This window comes from Rhinolophus ferrumequinum, chromosome 28 (assembly GCF_004115265.2).
Source record: "Rhinolophus ferrumequinum isolate MPI-CBG mRhiFer1 chromosome 28, mRhiFer1_v1.p, whole genome shotgun sequence".
Classification (NCBI taxonomy): Eukaryota; Metazoa; Chordata; class Mammalia; order Chiroptera; family Rhinolophidae; genus Rhinolophus; species Rhinolophus ferrumequinum.
The window spans coordinates 1,788,965-1,806,853 of record NC_046311.1 but is presented as its reverse complement, the minus strand read 5'-3'; the positions used below and the strand labels follow the sequence as shown (position 1 = coordinate 1,806,853).

The following is a 17,889-nucleotide window of genomic DNA, read 5'->3' as shown; positions in this document are numbered from 1 at the left end:
ACAACAAAAAAAGAGTGAAGGTAGGGTGGGAACCAATGTAGGTGTGGAAAGGAATTATTGGGACCACGGGATCCCAGGGCAGTGCCTCTCATCCATCACTGTGCACACAGGTCACGGGGTGGTCGTGCTGGTAGGTTTGGGGCACCACCCCCGAGATTCTGATCCTCTAGGTGTGGAGAAGGGCCACGACTTGGGGTTTCCCACAAGCTCCTCCCGTGCAGATACTGTGGGTCCTTCGCCACCATTGGAGCAGCGGGTCCTAGGACACCGTGGTTTTCACTACTGAGGGTTCTGAAGCAGCTCCGGGAGGTCTTCACGACCTCTCTGTCCCTTCGGATCTGCGACCCCACGTGTCTCTGGTTGGGAGCTGGGTGGGAGCTGGTTCTGATGTACACTGTCATCCACGCCGATGGGCCTTTCCAGAAGCGCCTGGTGTTTCTGAGGTAGGCTGCAGAGTGAAGGCTGCGGCGGCCGGGCTGAGTGCTCAGGTCCCTGCTCTCGGTCCTCCCCCCGACACAGCCTCCATGCGTCTTGGTCCACGGCCTTGGCCAGCTGTCCCTTTGTGCATCCCACATAGCGTATGTGCGTGGGGGGTGGGGGGGCGTGGAACAGCTGGCTGCGCCCTGGAATGCTGCCTGAACAGCTGTGGCTTTGTTCACTCTCGGGTCACCAAGAGGTGACAGTGCTTTGGAAACCCGTTTCCCAGGTGGCCTGGGTTGGAGTGGGACCCGTGGCTGGGCGCCGTGGTGGGAAGGGGGCCTTGCGCTTCCTCACAGCTGCAGGTCTCTTCGGGTGGCCAGAGGCCATGCCTCGGAGCGGTGGGACGGTGCATTCAGAGAAGGGGCGTTCGGCTGGTCCCGTTCACGCCACAGCACGTGTGCACACGGATGACGATGACAATTACATACGTAAATTAATAGACACCATGTCCCTTGAGGTCAGGTGCTGGGAGAGGTTGCTGTGAGCGTTCCTCTGACCGGGGTCCTGGCTGGAGGTTCTGCCTGCGGGAGGCTGGGGAGAACCAGGGGGCAGGGGGATCCCCAGAACCTTGGCTCCTCCGATCAGACCCCTGGCTTCTCCTGGGTGCTGGAATCAAGAAAGGACAGGAAGGTTTGCCCGCGTTCTTTCATGTCTTCCCCACAATCACCTCGTGAGGTGTGTTCCTCCCCCACGTGGCGGATGAGGAAATGGGGGCTCAGAGAAGCTGACTTATTTGGGGTCATAGCGCAAGGGCGTAGCGGAGTTGGGACTTGGGAGCCTGTTTGTGGGCTGTGCTGTGACGTCCTAGTGGGACGGGGTGCCAGGGGGGTGGAGGGTGGCGAGGAGGGAGGACGGAGGCCCCGGGAGAGTCCGTATCCACAGCTCTGTCCCTGCCCCCACGCACAGGGCTGCTCCTCTGCATCGGAACACGGAGAAACTGAGGCACCGAGAGGCGAAGGGACCTGTCACGGTCACACAGCCTTTGAGTGAGTGACAGGCCTAGAACCCCGGTCTCCCCATCCAGTATCCGTGCTGTAGACTCTCAAGAGGTTACTGGGTGGAATCACTGTGTGTGAGGAAAAATCAGTAAATGGGACCAAGAGACATGAGTGTTACACTACGACCCCGCCACCTGGTGGGACTCTGCAGCCACCAGCAGTGATGGCTGTGCAGGGTGTCGGGCGGATTGGGCAAGTGTCCGTGCGCTGAATGGATGATGCGATACCGTGCCTGTTGCCAACGGGACTCTCTAAAAAAATACGTGTGTGAAAAAGGCTGGGAGAAAGTACTGCAAAGTGGTGACTTCTGGGAGGTGGGATTATAAGTGTTATTTTCCCCTTTGCCTTCTATGTTTCTGTATTTCCCCAAATTTCTAAAATGCACATCTCATTTTTAACAGGAAAAATATACCCCTCTCTGTTTAAAAAAATATGGCTGGGAAGCAGCCCAATGCCCTGGGTGAGATTTCAGGCGAGGCCCCTGCCATCTCCTTTCCCACCTCGCCACCCGCTGCGCCGCTGGCCCATGGGAAGGGATGGGGTGCAGGGGTCATCTGTGCTGGGAGCACCCAGGGCAAGCCACGTGCTCATTGGAATTTTAAGGGCAGGAGGTCTCCTTAGGGCGAGACCACTGTGGTGTGATGGTGGGTGTCTGCACTGGGGCGTGGGGAGTGGACCGCCCCACAGTCACAGCGGTCCCCGGACTGCCCATGGCAGGAATGTCCACAGCACCCCAAGCCTGTCCCCGCGGGGCTTGTGGGAGAGCAGCTGAGGCCACGGGGCACGTCCCCCACCCCCGGGCGCCAGTCTGGTCCTCGTGTCTAGGGGCCTGCAGGCCGGTGGCACATCCCGCAGCCGTCAGTCATCCAGGTGCTGCTCTTCCCAGGTGGACGTCGGGATGGCGCTGTAAGGGTCCATGATGACCTTGGCACAGCGGATGATCATGACGATGAGGAAGAGGCAGAGGAACACAAAGCAGGCCAGGGTCAGCCCTTTGTCCACGTCCACGTAGACGGGCTCGGGCGTGGGCTCCTCCATCTCGCGGCGTGGACAGCTGCGGGCGCCTCGTCTGGCTTGGGGTTGGCTGGTACCATCTTCCACCCCTGCGGAGAGCCAGGCAGTGGGCGGGCGGGCCACCAAGTCCCCCTGGCGTGACAGCGTGCTGCTGCCCCGCGCCCCACAGGACCGCCGTCGGTATCAGCACCCCTGAATCTCGGAGTGCGCTCACTCGTGTCCAGTGAATTGTGTGATCCGCACGGCAGCCCTGGGGGCAAGTTAGCCAGGCAGCGGATGCCCGTTTCATAAATGGACACAGGCCCAGAAAGGGAAGTGACTTACCCAAGGTCCCACATCCCAAACCCTAGGCCTCTGCACGTCTCCCACTCCTTGGCTAGAAGCAGGGTGGGTCCATGTCCCCTTCCCCCCTAGAGTTTCAGGAGGACACACCTGCACAGGCCTCTGGCCGGCGGGTCCTGGAGCCTCTGTAACCACAGGGGACCGTCCCCTCGCTCAGATCTTGTCTCCCTCTCACCCGTCCCCAGCGGGCACTGACCTGCTGGTCGGAGTGGTCACCACTTCATTGAGGCCACCGGATGGGCTGGCACCCTGGGTCAGCTCGTTGCACGAGGGAGGGGCACTGGCTGGACATGGCAGCTGGCAGCCAGGAGAGCAGCGCGGGGCCCACAGGGCTGAAACACAGCAGGACGGAAGGAGGCGGTTACTTCCCCGGACGCCAGCCCACGGTGTCCCCTGGCCTGCACGGCTCCTCCCTGGGCACAGTGCGGGGAGCTGCCACACTGGATTCGGGTGCTGCTCTTGCTTCCCCTCTCTGGTTGAAAGGAGAACATTTAAACCATTTTTGTTGATGAAACACGCGTAACATGAAATTCACCATCTGAACCGTTTTGAAGTGTGCAGTTCAGTGGCACTAAGTGCATTCACTTGGCTGTGTGGCCGTCACCACCATCCACCCCCAGAACTCTTTCCGTCTTGCAAAAGCGAAACACTAACTTTAGTTAAACACTAACTCCCCGTTCCCCCTCCCCCAGCCCCTGGCGACCACCGTTCTGCTTCCTGTCTCTGTGAATTTGACGACTCAGGGTCCCTGATATCACTGAAATCATACAGTACTTGTCTTTTTGTGACTGGCTTGTTTCACTTGGCATAACGTCCTCAAGGTTCATCCACGTTGTGGCAGGGGTCGGGGTCCTTCGTTTTTAAGCCAGAACAATATTCCACTGTCTGGATGGACCACATTTTGCTTATCTAGTCGTCTGTTGATGGACCTGTGGGGTGTTTCCACCTTTTGTGGACACTGCTACTCTGCACGTGGGAGTACAGAAATCTCTTTGAGACCCTGTTTCAACTCTTTTGGGTGCAACTCTAGAAGTGGAACGGCTGGATCCTATAGTAATTCTGTATTTCATTTTGTGAGGATTAAATTGAAATGGAACGTTTTTGTATAAATAACACTTGTACACCATTCAAACTTTTAAAAGTACAAAGAGGAAGCAGGGCCAAGCAGTTCTGTAACTGGATCCGCAGTGATCCCGCTCGTCTCGAGACGCAACCACTGTTAAGGGGGCCTCACACATCCTCTTCAGCTCTCCTTTTCAGTTGTGGAATTTCCATTCGATCCTTCTTTAAAAAAACTTCCCAGGTCTGTAGTGAAATTTTCCACTTTGGTACCTACTTTCTTAAACATACTCATCCCAATTTTTTAAAGACCACATTTGAGAATTCTGATGTGATGGCCGTCTGTGGGTCTGCTTCTCTTGCTGTTGTTTTTTTCTTTTGATTCAGCTTGTTGATGTCTCTGAGGAAAACCTCACCGGGCTACTGGGCAGCTGTGTTGTCTCTGGATGGTGTTCTCTTCGTGGAGGGCGTTTACCCCGTGTCTGGTAAACAGTTAGAGATCCAGCAGGTCCCCTGGAGCTCCCTCGAGGTGGGGTCTACTTGTTCCCAAGGCTCGTGGCTGCTTCTGCTATGACAACACAGCTGTTGCTGTCCAGGGTTCTGAAGTGCGAACCTGGGGTGTTCGCGGGGGCTGCTCTTTCTTGGCCTGTCTTGAATTGTAGCGTTGCTGCTTGGTGCTTTCAGACAAATGCAAACTATGCGGTGCACTCCTCAGGATTATTCAGCGACCGATGTTGGATTCTGTTCTGTGGAATGCGAGAGCAGGAAACGGCGGCCCAATGCCTTGTTGGTTATTCGCCGATACCCTTCAGTGATTACCTGGAAGCCCAGGCCCGGAGGGGAGCACATGTGTTTGGTCAAACTTCCATGACTCCTTTGCTCAGGGGTTGTGCAGGATATCCCCTGTAGCTTTGCTGTAATGGTGAAGAACTGGGCAGGAACTGAATGTCAATATGCAGTGGTTGCCAACCGCCATGGAAAACTGTGGCATGGACTACTCTGAGGCACTTGAAAAGAAACACACACACACACACACACACACACACACACACACACACAGAAGAGGTCTGGGAAATTTTGTGAAGGGCAAAAAATAAGTTGAGGACCAGTACTGCACATGTGGTATGATTTATGTAAAATACAAAGCAGCTGTACACGTCCGTATACGTCCGTGTGTTGGGGTGGGAGGTTAGTGCCGGACTCACTGCCAGGGCAAGAGCCACTTTCAGTGTCTGAGAAATGCAAGATGTAGCAAAGTCCTAACGGGAACCGTAACCGTCACAAGTGCCTGCACTTCCACTATTTGCAACTGTTACCTAATCCTGTCTGCCTTGTTGTCTGCTTTCCTGACTGTATCCTCCACGGGAACCCCATTTCCTCCCACCCGCTCCAGCAGTGGGAGCATCTGGAGTGTGGTCCGTGGCTGTCACTCTGGGCCGCCACACAACTTCTTGGGTTCCTTGGACCCTCCTTTCAGAACACTGACCTCGTCCCCTCCCTCCGTGTCATAGATGGAGAGACCAGAATGCAGGGGGAAGAGGGTTTTCTCAGTGCCTCAGAGCAACGGTGCAACTGAGTGTGGAGCAAACCCACGTTTCTGACCCCAGCCTTTGGGCCTCGGGCCTGTGGCGCTGGTCATGCCTGACTCTCGGGGAAGCAGGAATGGCTGGCATTTCACAGCAGGACTCAGTGTGGCCTCCCAAACCCCGACTGGGAAATACCAGGTCCAGGGTGTAGCATGGGAAACCTCACGCAGAATGGAGCTGTCAGACCCAGGGGACTGCCTGGGGACCCTCCCCTGTCTTGTCCGGGGCACGGACAGCGTCCTGACACCCGGGGCCTACCCCAGAGGAGAAGAACTGTGTTCCCAGATCCTTCCAGCGGAGGGGAGTTCAACACTCGGGAACTTAGAGAACAGATTCGCCTCCCCGCCCTCCAGATGGCGTGTGCTCGTTAACCTGAAGTGCCAGGCGGGCGCGAGTCCCCAGCTCCACTTCAAAGGGAGGACATGACACCCAGGAGATGATGCAGCATCCTCAGTTGCCCCTGCCCTGGGATCAGAAGGGCTGCTTTCCCGCCGCCAGCCCAGCGTTCCCGCCATGTCTGCATCGTCCTGCAGCGTGGACCCTGCACAGGCCACGTGCTCCATCTGCCCGCTCCTTGAGGCGGCTGGATGAGAACTGGCTTCCGAGTTGGGGACGCTGATCTGGGGAGTGAGTGACCCCCGAGAGAAATGGCTGCTGGGCCGACCTGGGATATGTGAAAGTGTGCTGTTTCTGGGTGGGGGTGCAGCAGATTCCAAGCAGAAAAGGCCGTGAGTTGGAACATGCAATCTTTGTCACTCACAGAGACCAAGAGCCTAGACGTGTGAAGGGTTTCTTCTGTGAGCACCTAGTACTGCATCTTCCCTCTGCCGGCGCTCGGGGTCCTTTCAGCCCCCTGCCCTTCACTCCGGAAGAAGGCTGTGTGAAGTGCACGGCCCGTGGCCCTGCCCTGCCAGCCGGAGCGAAGGTCACCAGCACAGCCAGCAGGGCCTGGCTTTGGGAGTCACCAGGGCCGCCTTGGGGGCCTGGCTGTCCGGGGCTGTTGTAAGTCGTTACAGTTTGGTTGATACAAAGGTAGATTTCTGCAAGGTGCGATGGCAGATACACCTCAGGCGGTAGCCACGCTGATGGTGCCAGGACACTTTGCCGCCCAGGGAATGCCCTTGGCCCACTGTCACCTTGGCTTGCTCTGTGGTCCAGGCCGAGGAGCCCTAGAAGGGGAGGCGTGGGTAGCCTCTTGGGGGCGCGAGTGTGAAGGGTACGGGTGGGTGGAAGCCTGAAGGTGGAGTCTTCGCAGCTGCAGCAAACACCTTGGACAAGAGGCCAGAGCTGTTCTCTAGGGTGAGGCGGCAGTGGCCTTCCTTCTGTTCCTGCAAAATTCCGGGTGCAGAAGCATCTCGCTCTTTGACCCCCACGGGTGAATAGTGCATCCCACTGGGTGGCCAGCGAGAGGGGTAGAGTGTGCGGACGTGGCTGTGTCAAACTGGGCTTAGTCCGCCAGTCTCCAGGCTCCCGTGGCCATGGGCTGTGCCACCCGTCCCCGGGCTGTCAGCTTACATGCAGCAGTGAACGTGGAAGAGCGTTTGCACAAGCGGGAAGGGCTGCGAAGGTTCCTGGGGAAAGGCAGTGGGTGTGCGAGGAGTCCGCTGCCCCAGCCATCTGGACCACGAGGCACTGCGCTCTGCTGGGATGTGTGCACTGCGCCAGGCCCAGCTGCCCCCGCTGTCCACCGTCTGTGCCGAGACCGTCATTCAGCACCTGGCTGAACGTCACACCCTAGTCACCACGGGTGCAGGAATGGGGACATCACTCAGCACGTTATTATTAATTACTCTTCTGGGTTGAGAGTCCTTGAAAGTGTCTGCTTGTTCTCTGCTGAACCTGAAGCCGCCCTGCTCATCCTCTGCCAATACTTTCTCTCCTCTGAGCCCAGCAAGCAAGACTCAGGTGAGCGGAGGAGGCCACACAGTTTGTGAGCAAAGCCGCACGCTCAGGACGCTGGTGCGGGGACGTGTCAAAGGTCAGCAGAAGCTACAATCGTACTTTTCATTATCCTTGAGATGCCAGACCGCAGGGCCAGGCAGCCTGACACCGGCGGGGCTGTGGGGGCTGGGCCGACAGCCTTGTGCTCGCTCCTCAGGCACACAGAGCCCCCCCACATTCTCCCAGGAGGACGTGCAGCTTGTACGAGGTCTCTGCTTCAGGGCTCGTCCAGCCTCGGCCTGGTTGAAGATGGGGCAGATGCTGTCCTGAGCCTGTGCACCAAAGACGGACGCAGGGCACTGTGCACAGTTCTGGCCGGAAGGAAGCGTGAGCGAGACCCAGGCACTGCCCTCTGCGATCCCCACAGGGTGACACAGTGACTCGGAACCGCGCTTCTAAGGGTTTCCTGGTGCGGCTGGCCCCGGAGCCCTGTGGGCTGGGTCTTTCCCGCAGACGAGAGTAAGTGCAGCCCTAATACTGTTAGGCGCCTTCCCCTTTGGATACACGATGTCATCTATTCCAGCCGCCTCCATGGAGACGGAGAGCGGAGGGCGGAGAGCAGGAGCCCGTCCCAGGGTTTGGAATCTCAGCCCAAATCCCATTTACTAGCAATACAATTTGGGCAAATTATTTAACCTCTTTGGGCCTCAGTTTCCACCGAGGTAAAACGGGTGACGATGAGGGCACCGAGCGCCTAGAGTCGGGTGAGGCTTAGTTAGAGGAGTGATGTCACACAACACGGAGGACTGTGTCCCCCAGAGAGGACGGCATGGACCGCGGCGCTGTCATGCACTCTGTGCTGTCCAGGCGAGGGCTTGTGGCTGAGCCACGTGGGCACGTAGGCCATGGTGCCAAGGCCCCAGGCTCGGGCCCCAGCCAGGCTCTCCAGCCACGCTGCCCGTGACAATCTTGTGTTTACCTCAGGACTGAAGAGGCGGTTCTGGGTATTTATTCACAAACAAGTAACAGTCATTTGTTTTGCTGAGGAATCTGGAAGGTAACAGGGCTCAGCTGGGTGGTCCTTGCTCAGAGTTCTGACGCGCAGTTAGTCGGGTGATGTGTGTGGTGGGGGCCGTGGAAGGTTCCTTCACTCCCACGTCTGGTGTCCACACTGGGGCTGGGACAGCGGGCTCCTCAGGCGCCGTCCTCCACAAGTGGTCTCCACGTGGCGGCCTCAGGGTGGCAGACCCGACACGACCACTCGAGGGCCACAGAGCGAGAGTCCCCAGACAGACCAGCAGTCGCCGCCTGGCCTTTCCTAACCCGGCCTGAAGTTACGGAGCGCCACTTCCGCCACATTTTTTCCCACCGAGGCAGCTACAAAGGCCCCCAGGATCAATGGGAGGGGACATGGATGCCACCACTCAATGGGGTGCGTGGCAAAGAATTGTGGGCTTGTAAAATCACCAAGGCTCTGTCCTGTCTCTCGACCTGAAATGCCCCCTGCCTACCTCTGCTGCTGAAATGGCTCAGAGCCTTCGTCACATTCTCTCTCCAAGGTCTTTCCTTGTCCTGTGCACCCGCCGCCACTGGGCCCCACAGCCCCCTGTTGTTTCCTGGGCGTCTTTCTCACCGATTCCGGTTGTGGAAACAAGCAAATAAATAAGACCAAAGAGGTGTGTAGAAGGGAAGAAACTGGAGGGACCTCTGAAAGGACATTTATGAGCCTGGCATCATTTATAGGGACCTAGTAGATCCTTCTTGCATATTCTTCAGGATTTCCCCAAGACGTCTAGAAAGTACATCTATAACTTGAATAATCAGAAAAGGATTTTTTTCCAGAACAAGTACATTTAAAAATAGATGGTAAATGTTTCTTGCTCTGAACCCAAATCTTAATAACTCAGCTATTAAGCTATTAAAATCCTCATCCTCCAGAGAAGCAAATTGTCTGCAACTCCAAAGCTTACTCTATAAAAAAGACGGAAAAAAAGATACCATAAGACAGATCCAGGGTGAACAGAGAATCTTCCGGATGTGTAGACTGAAATCGGAGCAGCTTTGGACGTTTTTGGCTAAGGAGTCATGGTTAGAAGACGCGCTTGCCTCAGCCCTTGGGGCGTGGATGGGTTTCTCCCCAGAGATGGGCTCCAGTGTCTGTCCCTCCGTGATTTCCCCGGACTGTCGTGAAGATTGAGGCCAGCAACCGCAAACGGTGGGGCTTTGGCTGCAGGCAGCGCTGACAGCTGGCTGTGTCGTGACTCCTGTGGAGGAGATTAGGGAGCACTCTGTGTGAAGCCCGGGTGGGAGTTAATGTGTGTCTCGAGGTCTGAAGGAGAAAGAGGGCGTCTGTCCAGACAGAATGAGCTGCGGGCGTCAAGGGATTTGTCGGGGAGATCAAAACAGTGCGCAGACTGCTAATTCCCCAGGCAGGGTCACTGGTTCTCAGACTTGAGCTGCTAACGTGTACCGTGCCTACCAGCCCCTCGGGTCGCTGGTTAAAATGTGCCCGCAGCCCTGTGCTGGGAGGCCTGGTTCAGGCCTGCAGGGTTGGGCCTGACGGCCTTGGGAGCCTGCCCGCTCATCCTTCCAGGATTTCTCTGCTGCGTTCTCGCCGTGCGAGCTATATGTTTACGGTCAGACCCAGGCTCCACACACAGGGCCCCGGGCCCGCCGCGTGAGAAGCAATGGCGTTAGTTCCCAGTGTCCTCTGTAAGCTCCTCCGAGAACTTAGAGGTCGGTGTGCAGCTCGCCAGTGGACCCATGAGGAAACCGTAGCTCGGAGCAGTGGCGTGACGTGTCGGTGGTCACACAGCTGTCAGTGGGAGAGGCCCCCATGCTCCCCAGGGAGAATCGCTCCAAGGTTCTGGAATTTGTGGGGTTTTGAAGCCTGGTCACTCCCGCCACCATCCGTCCGCCATCCTGACCACATTCCACACGTAGGAAGCCCTTCCCTTAAATTGCTCCCCACCCGCCACCGCCTCTGCATCTGACGGGTCTGGTGAGCAGTCAAAGGGTCCCCTCCTTGGACTCGCAGCGGGGGTCCCTCTCTGCAGAGGGTTGGTGGCACTGGGCAGGTGGGGAGCGGAGTGTAACAGGGGCGGTCAGGTCTGGGGAGTGGTCGGACCCCTGAAATACGGCCTGGCCCCACGCCCACCCCGCACTAACCCACACCCCCGGTATCTTCCTCAGGAGTATTCTCAGCAGAGAGGGGATGTGAGGAGATAGCTGTCACTGGGCGTGGACATCCATCAACAGCAGTGTCCTTGCCTCCAAGGGGATGTGGCAGCTGGAGAGAGGCAGGGCTTTCCAGGCTCAGCTCGCTTCCGGGGGCTACGTTTCTATGCGCCTGCAGACACTGAGAGTGAGTCCTGAACATTTTAACGGGGACACAGGAAAGGGAGCGCACCGCTGACTCTCAGGGAACAGCTCTGCCTTGTGGGTGAGTGACACTGATGGAACCCAGGTCACTTCCCGGCCACTGAGTCCAGAATGTGCGTCTGTCCATCCAAGTCCCCTGGGGGACGGCCTCGCAAACATCGGTTGTTAGGAGAGGGGAACAGACTGTTTCCACAGGCGGGGTCAGCTCGGAAGCTGAGCGGCCAGATGGAGGTTTAGATGGCAGGTTCCTCCGTGCCCTCCAGGGACCAGGTGTGGTGGCTGTCCCCACGCATGGGGCCCCATCGCTGTGCTGCGCGCCCGTGGCTTAGAGGAGGGGTGTGCGGGAAAGGTGAGGGGCTGTGACCCTACTTCTGGGGCTGAAAGCTCCTCATGGTCTTCCTGTTAGTAGCTGACGAAATACCTTTCATGTGCCAGCCACGGGCTGTTGCTGAGAAGGACTCTGAAGCCTTCTTCTGGCTCCGTGGGAAAGAGCGTCATGATTGATTAGCAATGTCTGCTCTGGGTGAGGGAGGGACGGCACGCCTGGTGTGTGACATCTACCTGCCTTCTTCTAGAACACGGGAGTGCTGTCTGAGCCAAGGGGAAGTGAGGGTAGCTGAGCGTGATGATAAAGGCCATAGGCTTCCAGGCCACTTATGGCTGTCGCTGCCAAGGGCAGGGTGACAAGCAGATGTCATCACGCGTGCCACCTGGCATCAGCTCGTCATGGCCCACCTGAGCCTGAAAGCTCATGTCTGTGAAAGAACATGGTATTGCAGTCCCCAGGGTCTGCCACCGGCCTGGATTGTGGGAGTGCTGTCTTTGTGACCCTGCTGTCACCTATAGGGGGGACACAGGGTTTCTTTCCATCACGCCACCACGGCAGGGATGAAATGCCATTGTGGAGTCCGTGGGGTGCTCTGAGCCGGGGACTAGGAGTCACATCACTTAGAGAAAGGGCCCGGCCTCCCTTCCTGCGTCACACACGCCACTGGACGGGGGGGGGCGGGAACGTGGCCCAGGGTGGTGGTGATGGTGGGCTGCCTTGTCTTATACTAAAACAAAGATGTGTTGTGGAGTAGAATGAAATATTTAGAAATAATGTAAACAGTTAAAAAAAAATCAAAGAATTTGAAAAGGTTGAAAAACTCCCATAAGCACAGAGTATACACATGAAATGTGAGCCTTGAGTCCAGTCAGTTACTGAGATCCCGGGGTCACGTTCCCTCTTGTCGTGGGGTCAGCACATGGGCAGGACCGGAGGAGAGCGGCTTGAGGCCGAAGCGGTCTCACCAGGTCTGTTCCCGTTTGAGGGGACACTGCCTTTCTCTGTCGCCCTGAAGTCAGTTTCTCAGGGACTCCCCTGGAGGGCTGGCAGCATCCCCTCCCTGGGTACAGCCGGTGCCCTCCAGGAATGTCCGGCCACAGGGGCACAGGAGCCCTGCAGTCCAGGGCAGACTCAGGAGCAGACCGCGGGATGGAGGACACGGGGGTCTGTGTGCCAGGCTCTCGTGTACATCTAAGCTGTGATCTGTACAGCCCAGTAAAGAGGGCATTCGTTCCCTACAGACACCAGTTACAGAAAGACCACTCCCGAGGCCCAAGACATGAATTCTCTCACATCACCTCAGCCTCACAAAGTGGACCTGCTATTCCTAGTTACGTCCAGCTGCATTTCCTTTCTTTCTAACCTCCCTCCCTCCCTTCCTTCCTTCCTTCCTTCCTTCCTTCCTTCCTTCCTTCCTTCCTTCCTTCCCTCCTCCTTCCCTCCCTCCCTCCTTCCTACCTTCTTTCCTTTTCTCCCTACCTTTTTTCCTTCCTTCCTTCCTTCCTTCCGTCCCTCCCTCCCTCCCTCCCTCCCCCTTCCTTCCTTCCTTCGCTAGAACTGACTTTAAATCAGAATGTTTCCCTTTGAGCAGCCTCAGATGACAGATAGGTGAGAAACATCCGGTGACCCCGGTTTGGAGTCTGCCCGCTCTCCTACCCTGAACTAACCTTGGGGTAATTCACATTGCTTTTCTGATCCTAAGTTTCCTCACTGGAGATTGGGTGACAGCGAATATAAAATGCTCAGCGCGTAGGAAGTGACTGACACACAGAACTGGCTTACGCGTTGGTTCTCGTGGGGTTTACAGATGAGAGGATGGAAGCTGCAAAGGGCAACTCGCTTAAGGTTGTCCGACTGGCAGGGGCAGGGGCAGGACTAAGTGCTGACGCGCCGGCTGCGAATGCCGGGGTTCCTCCTGCCCTGTGGGCACGAGGTCACCCACCGACTCAGAGGCTGGTCCTGCGTCGTCAAGGAACGTGTTCCTTCCCATGAGCCAGCTCCCTGAAGGAAGGAAGGCTGCGCTGCACTTCAGGAATAGTTCCTTCCGAAGCAATTGAAACATTTGGAAGTGTCGTCACTCTTAATGTTTTAATGTGAACTTCGGTTATCTATGAAATTCATGACCGTGGACCAGTTCCACAGCTTTCAATGCCAGGACGGAGAGCATTATGGTCTTTCACACTAGCGCTTGTTAGAAGCACTGACCTCAGCGTCTTGGAACCTTGTCAATTTTATAAACACGCTTCTTTGTATTGTGGCCGGACAGGATAATTTCAGGACATGTTCCTTGATAGCATTGCATTTTCCATTAAATCATGGAAATGTTGTTGAATTTGAATGCTGCGACGCATGCACTGCCTCAGGACGGCAGGTTCTCATCTGTGCTGGGACAATGTGGCCTGCTAATGTAAATATCTCTTGCAGAAAGATTAACTAGCAAGGCAGTATATTCCGAATGGCTGCCTGTTTCATCAAGCCAGTAAGGAAATAAACCTGAAAGATAGGGGGTCCTCTAAACCACAGCTTAGGAACAATCATTGAGCGTCTCATCAAACTGTTTGTTTTTCAAGCTAATTAATGTTCATACTATTTTTAAAAACCTTTTATTCCATCGTAACCTTGTTTGTTTTAAATTTGTATCTTCAATAGCTAATGGCTAGAAATTTGCTGTAATTTTCTAGATGCATTTGAGTTCAGAGACGCATTACATTTCAGGCATGCATGACTCGTATGTCATTCAGAAGTGAAAAATACAACTGGAAAAAGTGATTGGGAAACTAATCGTTGGGAACGAGCATATATGAATGCAAAGTTTACATACAATAAGCAAACAGCCTACCCCCAATTTCCCTTTTGGATAAATGTGAAGTCATTGGTGTCAGGTTTTTTCAGGGCAAGTTTTTCTGCACTGTTTTCCTGCTGATGTGTCCTCAGAGGTGGTCCATATCTTAGGCGGACATCCATGAAAATGTGGCCTGAAGCCAAATCCAATTTGTAAATCACATCTAAGGCTTTAGCTGTCTAGCTTTATGATGTCTTAAATCCACTTGGCAGGTTTTCAAAGACCACAGAGCGAGTCAAGAGGAGGCTCAGAGAGAGGGAAGGTCCAAGGCCACACATGACGTTAGCATTGAGCGAGAGTCACCCTGTTCTTTCCCAACGGTTTTCCCCTTTCAGAACTTTCCCTGTGGGCAACAGACTACTATAAACTTTAGTTCTATACGGCAGCCGCCAAAATACCACCCAAACCCCTACACTATTGGGAAGGTTGTGTCAGGCTTTCCGCCCCAGACCCCAACGCAGTGCAGCTGAGACCTGACGTTTGGCAAGGCCGCTGCGGAGAGAACTTTCCCCAGAAGTTACCTCAATGTTGACCTTCACCCCCTACACTGAGAAAAATCCGTTCTGTCACCACTGTCAGCCACACGAATGGACTGCATTTTAGGCACTGAACTCGACGAGAAGGAATTGCTAACTTTGATTCACTGTCAACTCACACTGCCCAGACCCCTGGTGGCAGGGGGCGGAGGACCCCCAGTGGAGAAGTGATGGCTGAGCCAGCGTGATGGTGCCTGAACACAGCATCCATCGCGCTCTCCAGGTGTGGAGACCCGGGGCGCTGCAGCGCAGGCCAGCGCGGCCCCGGCCCTCCCCCGACCCAGGCGCACCCCGGGCGCAGCGCCTCCGGGGAGGAGGGGTCCCAGTCTGGGTGGCCACGCGGGTCCCATCGAGGCGGCGGCGGGGCTCAGCTCGACTTCAGCGAGCAGAACCCCTACCTACGGTCGGTCGGGGACCCCCTGTACGCCGCCCTCGCAGCGCAGACGCCCGGCGCGTCCCGGGTGTCCCCCGCATCCTTACCTGGGGAGGCCGGTCCCCTGCGCTCTCGGGGCCCTGGCTGGCTGCCGCGCTGCTCGGCGGGGGTCGCGGGGGGCGCGTGTGGGGGACGCGGGGCTGCCAGGCCCGGCTCGGCGGGCAGCGGCCCGGCTGCGGCTGAGTCAGCGCCCCGGCGGTGCGGGCGTGCCCGGGCCAGCCGCCGAGAGGGGGCTCTGAGCGGAGCGGCAGCCGGCCTGGCATTTTAAAGGCGAGGCAGCTGGATGCTGTTCAAGCGGAAACGCAGGAGAAACTTCACCCCCGGCCAGAGCGTGGGCAGCGCGGGGAGGGGGCCGGGAGCCCCTCGCAGGCGCACAGACCAATCTGGGCTTTTGTGATGTGCTCTTGTAAAGCAGTTCCCTTCAGATGTTTCCTCTACAGAAAAGCAGACACCTCTCTCCAAGCCTCCTCCCGCGTTATGCTTAATAGCCAGACAGACGTTTCCATTCAACTTAGGGAAGACCAGGAGGCCCCTTTGAAAGTCAGGTCAGTCAGCTAGGGGAGAAAAGAAAAAGGTGTAAAGATACTGAAGTGGTGCCTTTGTCAAACCAATACGTGTATTTGCCTTTTTAAACGTTGGTAAGTGAGAGAAAAAACGATTACTGTTTGCAGCAGATAAACATACGAAATGAGCAGTATTTTTATGCGTGCTACCCTGTGAGAAATAGGAATGAAAAATCCCTTTGTCACTAACAGCAAAACCGTAAGTAAATAGGAATAACCTTTCCAGGGAATATGAAAAGCAAACCAACCAACAAACAAAACCCTCTAGTCTCTACAAAGGGACTAACCAGGACGTAAATGGATGGAGCGCGATGCTGACTCTCGGACGCGAAGGGACGTGGAACCAAATCAGTCTCTGTGTCTGTAAACGTACAGTCTCCATGATTCCAAGCAGAAGTTTCTTTTCACCCTGACACAGTGATGCCAGAGCGCGTGTGGAACAATAACACTATGATGGAGAAGGGTTGTGAGGGGAAGTAGCCCGCCGGATAGTAAAATGAAGGAGTTCTATGTATTCACGCTTGGTGAATAAGTAAAATGCAACCTCCCAAGTGCTTACTCTGGAAGGAAGTGCTTTGTATGTGTCTGTGCGTTGGATTCCTCACGGCAGCCCTTAGCAGATGCTACGACTGCTGCTGTCACTACAGGTAAGAAAACGCATGCCACTCCCAGAGTGACAGCTGGAAGCCGGGGTTCGGGATGTGACTCAGGCATCTGTGCCCAACCTTCCTCACTGACACTGCCCACTGCCCTCATCACAAAGCAACAGAATCGAAACAGGGTGTTACTGGACCAGAGACGACGGCTCAGTGGAGTAGAACGAAGAGCCCAAAATTAGAAGAACGTAAGAAAGTGTGCTCTTTAAGAGCTTCTTCCTGTTCATAGACTAGATGGATTTTCCCCAAAACGATTTTGGAATTACTGATAGTAATTAGTAGGAGCTGGTTTTCTACCCAGTTCCCCAGACCAAAATAAATCCCAAATCCACTGAATACGGAATGGAAAAAAGGGAAGCCAAACATAATTGGGTGAATATTTGTTATAAACCTGGGATTGGTAAGGCCTTTCTAAATATATCACAGAACGGTACAGGAAAAGATGGACAGATCTGATTATAAAAAAATCTGAACAGATTTATTTATGAAAAAAAGATACCATAAACAGTTAAAAAGTAAACGATAAACTGGAAACAAATATTTGCTGTATAATTTATATTGATTTTTAAATACTCAGGGAAAAAAAGGAAACAAAATCTCGGGGGGGATGGGAAATTCCCATTTTATGAATCAGTCTTGCAACATCTTGACATTCTAGGCTCTTTCCAAGCTTGCTTCTCTCTCCTCATTCTGAGCGCCCAGACCCCAGGCCTGGAGAATCCTGCAAGTTCTCAGTCCTGGTAAATCCCAGGCAGCCGTGTTCGCCTCCTGCCTGCCCCCTAGCGGAACGAGAAGGACAGTGCACTGGACCAAGTCGGGAAGTCCCCTGGGTTTTAACAAAGGGCGCTGAGATTCTGGGTAAGTCCTAGCAATTCTCTTAGTCACGTTGTTAGGGGTTGAGAGGGCCACCGGCAACTTTCCTTTAATGTAAACATTTAAGATACGCTATAATTTTCTTAAACCCAGTCTAATATTTTTTGACGTTCCATATACTGGTAGCCTAAAACAAAACCAAAAACAAAAAAACAATTGGTTTGAACCCTTCGCAATAATGAGAGGCCCTAGCAATTTATATTAATCAGTCATCAAGTATTCAGATATTCATAGAACACCCACTGGGTGCAAACATGAACAAAACATAAATTATGCAAATTAGACATTTCAGTCATTTAAAAATAATTTCCTACCCATATGGGCCCTGTTGTTTTAAGTTTCAACCAAATGATACAACTTGTCATTGGCCTTCATGCTGTTTCACTTCCTTGTGAGCTGCAGCAGCCAGGAGTTGTTTAAAGGACAAGGAAAGTTTGGAGCCTCCATCTGCTGGTGGCAGCCCTGTCCGGGTGGGAGCCCCTGCTTCTTTTTCCATTCGCCTTCCTTCCTTCGATCCACCCATCCACCCACCCACCCTTCCTTCCTTCCTTGCTTTCTTCCATCCATCCATACACCCACCCATCCATCATCCATCCATCCATCATCCATACATACACCCATCCGTCATCCATCCATCATCCACCCATCCATCCACCTGTCCATCCATCCATCCATCCATCCTTCCATCCATCCATCCATCATCCATCCGTCCATCCATCCATCCATCTATCCATCCATCATCCATCCATCATCCATCGTCCATCATCCATTCATCATCCATCTGTCCATCTGTCCGTCATCCGTCCATCCATCCATCCATCTGTCCATCCACCCATCCATCATCCGTCCATCCATCATCCATCCATCTGTCCATGCATCATCCATCATCCATCCATCCATCATCCATCCGTCCATCT

At 54.8% G+C, this 17,889-nt stretch overlaps 1 protein-coding gene across 2 annotated transcripts; it reads right to left on the bottom strand.

The window, feature by feature from the left end:
- Positions 1-43: 43 nt before the first annotated feature.
- Positions 44-15,051, bottom strand: CTXND1 (cortexin domain containing 1). 2 transcript variants are annotated; one of them, XM_033100117.1, is made up of 3 exons: positions 14,928-15,051; positions 3,031-3,166; positions 44-2,581 (listed from the first exon to the last, which is right to left on the bottom strand). In XM_033100117.1, exon 3 carries the CDS (start codon positions 2,514-2,516, stop codon positions 2,337-2,339), a length of 180 nt encoding a protein of 59 aa, XP_032956008.1. In that variant the 5' UTR covers positions 2,517-2,581; positions 3,031-3,166; positions 14,928-15,051; the 3' UTR covers positions 44-2,336. The 2 variants fall into 2 exon arrangements, with proteins under 2 accessions (XP_032956008.1, XP_032956009.1); XM_033100118.1 differs by lacking the exons at positions 3,031-3,166; positions 14,928-15,051 and adding an exon at positions 2,925-2,984.
- Positions 15,052-17,889: the final 2,838 nt, after the last annotated feature.

Bases quoted from the DNA above. Each gene is read 5' to 3' on its own strand.
- CTXND1 (XM_033100117.1), bottom strand. From the start codon at position 2,516: ATGGAGGAGCCCACGCCCGAGCCCGTCTACGTGGACGTGGACAAAGGG.